General features: G+C 31.7%; 1 protein-coding gene across 2 annotated transcripts; it reads left to right on the top strand.

Moving 5' to 3' along the window:
* The first annotated feature begins 602 nt into the window (after window positions 1-602).
* Window positions 603-8802, top strand: LOC120072903 (PTI1-like tyrosine-protein kinase At3g15890). 2 transcript variants are annotated; one of them, XM_039025434.1, is made up of 2 exons: window positions 603-1849; window positions 8776-8802. In XM_039025434.1, the coding sequence occupies exons 1-2, from the start codon at window positions 839-841 to the stop codon at window positions 8785-8787; spliced, it is 1023 nt and encodes a 340-aa protein (XP_038881362.1). In that variant the 5' UTR covers window positions 603-838; the 3' UTR covers window positions 8788-8802. The 2 variants fall into 2 exon arrangements, with proteins under 2 accessions (XP_038881362.1, XP_038881361.1); XM_039025433.1 differs by lacking the exon at window positions 8776-8802 and adding an exon at window positions 2040-2072.
* Window positions 8803-12487: the final 3685 nt, after the last annotated feature.

The raw sequence follows: 12487 nt of genomic DNA, 5'->3' as shown, positions 1-12487 counted from the left end.
AGAAAATTTAACTTAATTTTTAAAATAAAAAGTCGAATAGTTACCAAATGGACATATATTCAACTTGAGTTCTTAGATCCAATTTAATATATGTTCAATTTTTTGTTTTTAGTTTTTTAATATTAAACATATAAATAATTATTCCACCACTAAATTTTTTGTTTTGATATTTAATTTTTACCAATATTTTTAAAGATCTAGTCAAAATTTTGAAAACTAAAAAAATAATTTTAGAAAACTTGTTTTTTATTCTAAGATTTCGTCAAAACTTCAATTTTATTACTTATAAATGATACAATCATTATAAAAAATTTGATCGAACCAAACTTAACTTTTCAAAAATTAAAAAACCAAAAATCAAAACCAAATAGTTAATTGCTTCAATTTTATTACTTATAAATGATACAATCATTATAAAAAATTTGATCGAACCAAACTTAACTTTCCAAAAATTAAAAAACCAAAAATAAAAACCGAATAGTTAATTGATTTATTTATGGAATTCAATCATTTTGCGGATTCGATTCTTCGAGAGGATTAAGTTAAACTTGACACAACTATGTAGAATTTATAAAAATCAAACACTAGAAATTAAATTAAAAGAAAAAACTTTGACAATTTTGTATTGATTAAGTGGCGGAAGCAGCCAACTATGAACAACCACATCTAAACTATGAAAACTTCAACATTTCTCACCCAATTTTCAAACCCTTTTTCTGATCTCAATCTCTCCGTTTTCCCTTCTCAAATTCTCTCATTTTCATGCCTCAATCCCCAATCTTCTCTTTCCCCCTCTCTATAGGTTTATAGCCTAAACCCCCAATTAACAATAAACAAAATGAATCACCACCAGAAACTTGCCTATTACTTCATCTTGGCACTCTGTTCTTCCTCTTTCATCGCTCTTCTCTCTGTTCTCCTCTTCTTCATTTGCAGAAACCACCCCCATCGTCAACTCCCCGACGAATCCCCGCCGCCGGTGAAGCCCTCTGCCCGACCCCACACACTAATCGACATCTACACCGCCACCGAAGGTTTCAACCACCGCCGCGTCATCGGTGAAGGCCGATTAGGCACAGTTTACGCCGCCTTGTCGGAAACAGGGGAGCTCATCGCCGTCAAAAGAATCTACCCATGGTTAGTTCTAAGCAACAATAATGCCGGAATTGGCTTCTCTTCAGTAATCAAATCCCTCTCTTCCGCCCAACACCCAAATCTCGTCTCCATCACCGGCTACTCAGAAGCCCCCGGCGAACGAATCATCGTGATGGAATACGCCGGCGTCGTGAATTTAGACATGTACTTACACCAAAACCCAGATGGGGCATTTCTATTAAATTGGAAACATCGTGTAAAAATCGCAGCAGGGGCAGCCAGAGGACTTCAATACCTACACGAATCAATGGCGCCGAGCGTAATCCATGGGTGCGTGAAGCCATCAAACATACTAATCGACGCGGAATTCATCCCGAAACTGAGCGATTACGGGCTGAATTACTTAGCGGCGAGAGAGAAAAGGGGGTTGGTGGGTTATGTAGACGATGAGTACTGGCAGGGGAAGGGCGGGCAGGGGAGTTGCAAGGAGAACGATGTGTACGGATATGGGGTTGTGTTGTTGGAGCTTTTGAGTGGAAGGGGTTGCGAAGAAGGGTGGTTGGTGAAATGGGCGCTGCCATTGATAAAGGAGATGAGATTCAGTGAAGTTTTGGATCCGAGAATTGAGTATCCTTCAGATTTGAAGCCATTCATGAGAATGGGGAAGGTTGCTTTGGCTTGTGTCGGGAATTGTAGAAAGAGCAGGCCCGCGATTGGTCAAGTGGTTGCCATTTTGAACAATTTAGAAACTCAGGTATGTGTTTGATTTTTTTCTGTTTGAATTATGGGTTGAAACCAATTTGAAACCGTCTCATCTCCAATTTTTTTTTTCTTTTTTTATTGTAGATATCATATATTTAATTACATAAATTTATATGAATCTCTCCAATGAACAAAAATACTATCTATTGTTTATGGTCATGTCTTCTTCGTACTTCTTGTAGGTAATTTGTTTTAAATAATTAAAATACATGGATTACTTTGAAGCAAATTGGGAGGGTTAGGTAAAATATTGTTTTTTTTTTTTTTTTTTTCATTTCTAAATTTGAAAAGTCGCCCATAAATTTGAATATAAGTTTATATTTATTCAGTTCTATATTTTTATATATTTATGGATTTGATATTGACTTGAGAGATGAATTTATGATTTTGAGAGATGAATTTATGATTCTATATAATGTAAAAAAATTAATAGAAACATAAAATGAAGCAACAAAATATTATTACTATCACTATGGATTTTAAAAGTGTAAAATGTTTCTTAGATAATTTAGATTTTTTTTCAAAAGTATATATTCATTATCATGGATATTTTATTGATATTTTTACTGACATTTATAGCATCAAGTCTATATATTAGACAAAAAGTGGAAGTTGTGAATGACCTCTATCTATGTTCAAGCAGAATTAAAAAAATCTAAAACTTTTATTAACTCTGAATCATATAAATTTTAGAGACCAAATAAATTAAAAAAGAACAACTATATAATCTAATTTATCAAATTAGAAGGTAGCTAAAGAATCATAAATAGACTTTTTTTTTTTAATAAAAGAAATTACATTATTTAGTTACAAATAAAAATCATATATATTATTTTAAAAAAAAATCAACGTCATAAAAACTTTTTTTTTTTAAAAAAAAAAGAAATACTTAAAGTTGATTCTTCTCTAAAAGGTGATTCGGTGAGAGAGTTATTTTAAAATCATTTTTGGTGTTTTGACATCACTTTTTGCTTTAGTCGGTGCAACCAAACGAAGTTATAATAGATTTTAATTTAAACTAATTTTATTCAACATGTTTGGAGAAAAGATATTTTTAAAAAGTTCAACTAGAATAGATAAAAAACAGAAATAGTAAAAAAAGAAAAACAGTGATAGATACGATAGATTTCTATCAATGTCAGTGATAAAAACGGATAGAAGTCTATTACTGATAGAGATCGATAGACGTCTATCTAGAAAAACTGATAGAAATCTAAAATGATTAAATTTTACTATTTTGTATAAATTATTTCTCTTTATTTTTCTATTTTTAAAAATTTCCTTCATTTTAATATTGATGAACAATCCTAATCTCATATGGTTGAAAAGTATTGAAGTTAAAAGAAAAGGATTGAAGCAAAAAAAAAATATGCATACTTGCAATTAAATCTTTTAAAAAGTTCTAGAAACAAAATATAACCTAATTTATGAAATTAGAAAGAGTTTTGAGATATATATTGACTTTTAGGTTTAGGAAGTGGGTTTCAAGATCCATACTCCACATCAAAAGCTAATCTTGATTCAATTTTCAAGAAAACTGAAGAAGAATACAAAAAAATAAAAAAAATATAATTATCTGACTATGCCAAATTATAATTGGAAAGGGACTTTGTTGGAATTTTTAAATAAAATGTGGTATTTGGTTGGAAATTTCTGTATGAAATGGAGGATTTGTTTTGGCGGTGAGAGGGACCCATTCTTTCAACCCATTTTGTTTACCATTGTTAGTCCTTTGACCAAAAGGGGCTTCCGTACTTGACACGTGGATAATACAATACTTCCCATTTTCTTTAATGCAAAAATAGCATCCAATAATATCTACAAATACTGTTTTGACGTATTATTTAATTTTTGTTTATTTGCATTCTAAATGTATTATAAATTCACACATTTATTTTTAATTTTGTAAAATAGCCAATCAAATTTTATTTAGATTATATCTTTCTGTTATAAGCAAAACATCAAATATATAATTTCCATCACAGAGGAAATAAAGAATTTTATTGATTTTTTTATTGTTAATGTGTGTTTAAATGCTTGAAAAGTTAATGTTTAAACAAATGTTCCAAATACATAAGGACTTCACAAAATAATAATATTATTAATAATAATGAATTAGTGAACCCAATATATTATAAAGATGACACTTATTAACAGAGCTAAAACAAGAGTTTAATTTTTAATATATGCAAAGTACATATGAGATGATGTAAAGCCCATTTGACATCTTCGTATGTGAGAATATGAGCAATAAAATTACATTTTTAATTATTATTTTGAGTTAAAAAGTATATTTCAAATGAGAAATTTGAGCCTTTTTACCTTTTAAGTGAAAGTACATATGCTTTGATAATGAATTGAATTATGCTTAGATTATTGGATATGTCAATCTCGAGAATCAACAAATTCAACTTTGCATTGTTCACAAAATTTCGATTCTTCCTTTCTATTTTTGATTACAATCCTGTATTTTACAGGCTTTTTTTTTTTTTTTTTTTTTTTTAACAAAATAATCCATCCTTTTTAGATTTATTGGTTTTGTAATGCAAAGTATAGGATTTGTAGACTTTTATTATTATCGTTCATAGTGATGAAACAAAATTCTATCATACCATGAAAAGGGAGGACCTATAATGCAAAGGGTCTAACATTATTAACAAAAGCCAAATGGTGTGAGGGTAATTAAAATGACGTGAGGAAATATTAATTGTTGGAGTTTTGTATTTGTCTAAGAGTTTGAATCATTTAATTTCGTGTTAATTGGGATTTATTATAATTATATCACTCCAAAAATGACAAATTTCGAATAGAATATATTGTATTATAAAGTTTACCAAGTTAGACATGGTGGTTGGATTTTTCTTTTCAAACTCCAAATTGATGTCTCTTTCTTTTTGGTTTTCAACACCAAATAAGATTTTCTATTATAATCAAAAGTTCCATGGAAGCTACAAGATGCCTATTTATACTTGGTTACTACTTTTTTGCTGACTTAAAAAATAGAGCATAATTAATTTTTAGTATAATTATAAAAGCGAAAATTCAAATCTATAGATACACACATTAGGACAGAGGATTCAAATTACAAATTTCTTAGTCGTTAACATATCTTTATGTCAATAGAGCTATGCTCGCTTTGACATACTTAACACATAATCAAACATGTTAACTAATTTTTAGAAATCAAATAAAGAATTTATCTTGAACTAACCAAAATAATAAATTACACATTCAACTAATGAAAAACTCTTCCAAATCAAAACACCACAACGCACCCAAGTATAAAAATAATTAAATCTAGACTAAAAACACAAGCATATTATGTTAAAAAAAAGCAAACATAAACTTAGAATTAAAAACTTAGAATAAATATACATAAAAAAAATTAAAAAGCTAAGTATTCAACATCATCAAAATTATCAATGGCCAAAAAAATGGCCTCATCCAGGTTAAAGGATTTTCATTCTTAGCCATGGTTAAAAATTTCGGCAGGAGGAATTTTAAATTTTCCTAATTTCTTGAAATTTTGAAATGTTTTGAATTTCACCGAAGTTTCGAGATTTTTTTAAGCAATTAGCTATACTATCTCAAGAAAAGTGCAAGGAAAGTTTTTTCTCTTTATAAAGAATCTTTATTTTTAAGAAACCAAAAATTTTCGTTCAAATATATTTCATTGAATCTTCACATTATTTCATTCAAACTTAAATGAATGTGAGTTCTCTAATATTCCTCTTATTTTCTCTCAAGCTCTACTTATTTGTAGGTTTCTTTTTCTTTTCTTTTTCATTATGTTATATTTAATGTTATGCTTTTTATATTCTTCTTATGTTTAATAATATGATTTTTCTATTCTTATTATATTAGGTTTATGTTTAGTTTAATGCTATGATTTTTCATTTTTGTATCCACTTATTTTATATAAAAAATTTATAATTATTTTATATACAAATATTTCATGTTGTTTAATTTTGTAATTAATTTTTTGACAATTGATATTATTTTATAATTATTTTTTCATTTTTTTAAAAAAATTCTACTATGGCATCAACATCTACATAGATATTTTACAATAAAGCAACTTCATCTGTTTGATCACGATTGTTAGTATCTTTGATATTAATATAAGCATAACGAGTTTTTAGATTATCAGTAAAATCACGACACATTTGACTTTTCTAAAAGAGTGTGTGAAATAGCTATTACAGTTATAACAATATCTATTCTTTTCCCTATTTACTTAACTAGAAGTTCACTGTAAAGTCACTCTTAGTTCTATTACTAGAGTTTCATCTAAATAATAACCATTTTCATAAATTTTACTAAAGTTTCATCAATATATCTATAAAACCGATTTCAAATTTGCTCTAAGCAAAACTAAAAAATATTAAAATTTTAAAAGGAAAAAAAACTTAACTAATTTAAATAATATTAATTTGTACTTTTAAATAAAAAATATACATTTTAGAAAAGAAGATCAGCATAATATATCTTATTATTATTATTATTATATTATTATTAAAATTCTTTGGATTTTTGGAGTCTTCATCTGCAAGCTTCTAATGGGCTGCTGACAGAGGCACATCTTGCAAATCGATTTTTGTGCCTCATCATTGCAAGCTCAAACTTAGAATCTTTTTACTCATAGTGGTTAAACATTTCTTAGTGGCCATTTTCAACTTACCATTTTAAAAGTTCGATAAATAAATTTACCAAAATCAATTTAACATTTATCATAACAGAAGTTTGTAAGAAAACAAAGTCACAAAAGATTTCTTTTTTATTTTAAGTTTGACATGTGAAGGCTGATAGCTTTCAGTCAAGATAATAATATATCAATCTAAATTATCAACCAAAATTTAGATAAAATAAATTATCCAATAGATCTAGATTAAATTTGAGTTTCAAATTAGGTAGAATAAACAATTTGTAACTCGATAACTTAAAAAAAATAGATAAACCAATCTAAACTTTCAAGTAATAAGAACGATTATAAATCAAGTTTAAAGGAAGGGAGATAACACCCGATTTATACTGATTCACCTAGTGTGGGCTACATCCAGTTCTCTGCTACCGATGTAGATTCCACTAAAATAGTCTGGGAGAAGAGTACAAGAGTTTACAATGCTAAAAAATGATTTCTCTCACTTTTCTATCAAAAGAACGACTCACAAATCACTTTTACAAAGCTCACAAAACTCTCAAAAGAGGAAGAAAAATGCTCACTGTGAGACATCAAAGTAATCAATTCGACAATATATATATATATTATTCGCTTAAGAAACTCTCGGCACATTGTTGGTTTTAAAAACCACTACTGATTTGCATTTTACAAAAAAAATTTTCCACCGCCCCAAATTCATTCTTCAACATTACTCACCTCCATGTTGGCCAATGAGAGACTTGCTTAAGAGTTAAGCATAAAACAAAGAAAATGGGCCTTGGTTGGGCTTCATTTTTTCTTAACAATCTCCAACTTGGAGACCAAACATGCATCATGTCTGCCCTACAACGGTAGCGACTCCTCTCTCTATTCATGAAGAAGTCTAACTGAAGTTGCGCACAACTTCAGTCTATCGACAAGAACGAATTTGGTAAACATATATGCTGGATTCTGACTTCCTGAAATCTTTTCAAGCACTAGCACTATGTCTTCCAAAACAGATCAAATAAAATGATACTTCACCTGTATGTGTTTCGTTCTTGAATGAAACACTGGATTCTTTGCTAAATGAATAGCACTCTGACTATCATAATGCAATGTCCCTTTTCCTAATTTCAAGCCAAGCTCTTCTAGAAAATACTGAAGCCATATCATCTCCTTACTTGCCTCAATGATTGCAACATACTCAGCTTTCTGTAGTAGAGAAAGCTACTATCTTTTGCAATCCAGAAAACCAACTAATAGTAGTATTACCTCAAGTAAAAACATACTCGGTAGTACTTTTTCTGCCATATGTATCACCTACCATATCTACATCAACATAGCTCTGCAGTTTAAAATTTGACTTCTTAAAATGCAGAGCATAATCAGCTGTTCCTCTTAGAAATTTGAAAATCCACTTTACAGCTTCCCAGTGCTACTTTCCTGGATTGCTCATTTATCTGCTAACAACTCCCACTGCATGTGCAATGTCTGGTCTTATGCAAACCATGGCATATATCAGGCTTCCTATAGCTGAAGCATATAGCACTCTAGTCACGTGATCTCTTTCCTGCTTAGTAGTGGGTGAGTGCTCCTTAGATAATTTAAAATGACAAGCTAAAGGAGTACTCACAGGTTTTGCATTTTCCATGTGAAATCGATTCAACATCTTTTTCATATATTCTTCTTGTGACAGTGTCAACGTACCATCTTTTCTCTCGATCTTCATTCCTAAGATTTTTTTTGGCAGCTCCCAAATCTTTCATATCAAATTCTTTAGACAACTCTGAAGGATCTCTTACCGAAGAGTTCCAAGAGTGCGTTCGGATCACTCCATTTCATAGTGACCGAAATACACAATATACGTTCAAACGCACAGTAATGCAAACGAACAGTCAATTAACGACATGCTTTGAACAAAAATAAACAAGGGATAGTGTAACACTCCACACATTTTTTAGTAATAATGTAATTTCAGTAACTTTATTATTTGGATTTTCAGTAATTGTTATTAGTTGGAGGGCATTTTTGGAATTTTGGACTTTAAGTGTAAGTGCGAAAATTTAATTGTTGGCGTGAAAATTATTGAAATTGGAAATTAATGGCAGGAATTAATTTCCTTTTGAAACGGAAAGGAATTTAATGGTATAAAACGGAAAGGAATTAAATGTATTATATTTATTTCCTTTTTTGTTTTGTTATTATTATTATTATTATTATTGTTTTTTTTAATAAAAAGTCAAACCCACATTTCCTTTTCTTCCTCACGCATCCAGCCGAGACCGTAGCCGCTGTGTCAATTTCTTCTTCATGACCTCCGTCCACCACTGCTCAAGCGTCGTTCGCTTTTGCCATCACTGGATCTATCGATTTGGGTAAGATTTCTGCCATTTGGGTTGTTTTCGGTTGATTATTGAATACTCATTTAATTTAATCATCAATTGGTTGATACCCATTGTGTTTCAACTTTGGATTCAAGTATGTGAAGATATTGAGGTGTTGTTCAGTGAAGTTGGAGTTTGTTTTAGCGAGTTTTGGTAAGTTTTATACTTTGATGACCCTCTTGTGGATTAATTTTGGTGGTTGAGAAATTTTGGTGAAGTCATTTGGAAGTGATTTTTTTCACAAAGCTACATATGGATAATTTATTTGAGACATTGGTAATGAAGTATGTATTTGATTTAGGCTTTAATCATGTAAGCCTAATTTCAAATTATGATTAGGGGGTTGATTCAAGAATTTCATTCAAGATGAAGAAGAGTTTGGTTTGCTAATTATTTGGGCTTAAAATTAGAGGTTTGGAAGGTGAATTCGAACTGGACCACACCTTAGGTAAGGTTATCTGGAAATATTTTGTAATATTTGGGTGTTTGGATTTTGGCTTTAACTATTAATTTTAAAGCTTGATTTATGTTTAGGCTTGATTAAGGATTCAAGAATTTCACAAAGATTCAATTACTTTTTGGTTCGACCTAATATCAAGGTAAGTAATCTTACTACTGGAACTGCCCACGGGCCAGGCATTAAATGTATACTAGCATGATAAATGAATGTTATGGCAGAATGACAGCATGATAGTATAATATGACCAAAATATGTTCTAGCACGAGATCTGAAATATTTATTTGTGCACGTAGACACTTGAATGCTAGTATGAGATGGTCTGTGATTCCATATGGATGTATTTGATCGGATGATGTTGAGGTATATGTGTATGTTGTAGAGCCATGATGTTGAGATTTATATGTATGTCATAGATTCGTACAGTGATGATTATGATGTTGAGACTGTTTAGTGTGTCCTTACTGATTAGTTAGATGCCCATTAGATTTTGTGTTTCCTTCGGGATTCATCAGTTTGTGTTTCCTTCGGGATTCACCAGTTTGCGTTTCCTTCGGGATTCACCAGTTTGTGTCTCTTTCGGGATTCACCAGTTTGTATCTCCTTCGGGATTCACCAGTTTGTGTCTCCTTCGGGATTCACCAGTTTGTGTTTTCTTCGGGATTCACCAGTTTTTGTCTCCTTCGGGATTCTCCAGAGGTAGTGGGCATACTTAACTACAGTAGGATAGGACTCAGTCTTCTTCTTGTTTCATGTGCATATGTGTTCCATGAGGACTAGAGCAGTTTATATGTTTTATCAGAGGTGGGTATCTAGAAGACATAGATGCTCAGCCTGACCTCAGTAGTGGGGTTACTTACTGAGTATTTTATACTCATTCTTTCTCATGTTGTTGTTTCAGGTAAGGGTAGAGATGCACTGGCGATGGATAAGCAGAATTCGTGATCAAGCCACTGGGACTAGTTTTTACGCTTTCGCTCATGAGATTTAAAGTTCTTTTCATGTTTCTCTTAATTTTTAGTTTTGATGTTTAAAACTTAGTTTTAAGAATCATTTTTCAGATTTATTTATTATCCTTTATGATTTATGGGTACCCTACTATTGATTTAGTATTTGAATTTAATGAAAGTCTTTTGAACTTACCTTATTTAATTAGCATTTATTTCGCAATAACTGAGTGTCGTTTTGAGTTCCATGCATGCATGTCTTTAGTAAGGGCCTAACTTAAGTCCTAGGAGGTCGGGTCATTACAGATAGAGTTACCATACCAGTTGAAGACGTTCTTCATACTTCAGAACTCAATGCAGCGGAAACCTCTACCCGATCAACCAACGCCCGATCAACCGCACGAACATGAACGCCGCGAGGACGACAACACTAAAAAAGAGCCCCAGTATTCTTGGAGTGAGAACCCAAAGAGTGGTCTTTGGTGAATTTGGTAGAAGAAGGAGAACGAACCGATCGTGTAGGCAATAAGCAAGTGAGAGGGAAGAAGATGCTATCGTATAGCACGATGCTTATCGTTTAAGAGAAACTATACGATCGTGTAGATTTTACTGAATGATTGTTTAGGAAATGGTATACGATCATTTAGCAAACTTGACACACTATACGATAATTTAGGGAAGCTATCCGATCGTGTAGGAACTAGCGTGCAATCGTTTAGATGCGAGGTGGACGATCGTCTAAGCGCAGAACAACTATCGTATAGGCTCTCGATTTACTTAAGCGATCGATTACGATTCACCAGTGCACTCTCTCTTTTTCTTTTTGGACGAACTTATTCAAAATGAAAACCAATTTCATTTTAATTCATCGGTTACAATAATCGACGCATTCCTACTAACCCATGTCCGAACATGATTTTTGGGTTAATTATCATATAATTAACCAACTAAAATATTAATAAATATAATCATATTATATTTTTAACCTATAGTTTGATATCACATATCTACTATAGTATTTTCTCCCCAGTATTATATAAACATATTTATATCATTTCTCCAAAATAATGTATCTCATACATTTAGCCAATTATATCATATATAATTAACCAGTCTAATTATATCATATATAATCGAACTTTCCTCTTGTCAATTTGAAAATTTTCAAATCAAACCAAACACTGATTCTCTACTTTATTCAAGCTACCCAGGGGACCTAATAGACCTATGACTCGAAGCTCTAATGTCCGTGGATAGCTGACTAAACTCTTAGCCACGAGAATTTCACCATCCGTTAACTATCAGGCAATTCCATTAAAACCAACAACTAAACTTTCTTACCATAGATATATTTTTGTGTCCATCGGATATAACCCAATCATGAGTACGATGACCCTTCACAGATGCTCCATAAGTACAGCTGGGCCAATTACCATTTTGCCCCTGTAGTTACATCTCACTCCTTAAGTACCACTGATTCCTCTAATAAACAATACAACATAGTCCAACTATGTGTAAACATCTCGGGCCAAGAGAAGGTGTGTGACGCCACATCGTTCAAGTCCTAGAATCAGCCCTTAAGGGAACTATCTATCTACTTACCCCGCCTCGGGGAAGGAGTGAATTTCATCTTGTGTAGCTGAGTTCCCAGCTCTCAAATCAAACGAATCCCAAAATGGTAAGGTTTGACTCAACGACCTGGCCATTCACACCCATACAAATCAAAGGAATACCCTCAAATAGCATGAGTTCCCAAACTCACTCAGGATTGAGGTCATGTTACCTATGGTCATCCTAGTGAACTGAAGTCTCTGTCATGATTGGTGTTATATAACGAGACGTTAACACTTCGTGGTCAGGTCTTATACAAAACTCTTTGTATAGGATGCTCACGTTCGCATGTCCCTAACACGAATGATCAGGATCAGATCATTTGTGACAAGTCACAACACTTATGACCATTCCACAAAACGGGCCGCATCGTAGTGTTACCAGGATAAGGTTTCCCTCCTATATCCATATACTATAGACCATTTTGGTTATCACTCAAGACATATCCACTTGTATATCACCATATACATGCTTGAGTCCACATACAGATAACTAACGGATTTTATGTTTATTGGTTTGTGGTAAAGCAAATAAAACAAGAAACTGAGCCAAAATACAAGATTTGAAATAAATATCATATATTATATAA

This window comes from Benincasa hispida, chromosome 3, assembly GCF_009727055.1.
Source record: "Benincasa hispida cultivar B227 chromosome 3, ASM972705v1, whole genome shotgun sequence".
Lineage (NCBI taxonomy): Eukaryota > Viridiplantae > Streptophyta > Magnoliopsida > Cucurbitales > Cucurbitaceae > Benincasa > Benincasa hispida.
The sequence above is the reverse complement of the archived record's forward strand: the minus strand, read 5'-3'. Positions and strand labels throughout refer to the sequence as shown.

What these genes read in the sequence shown, in the direction of transcription:
- LOC120072903 (XM_039025433.1), top strand. Translation starts at nt 839, where the DNA reads ATGAATCACCACCAGAAACTTGCCTATTACTTCATCTTGGCACTCTGT.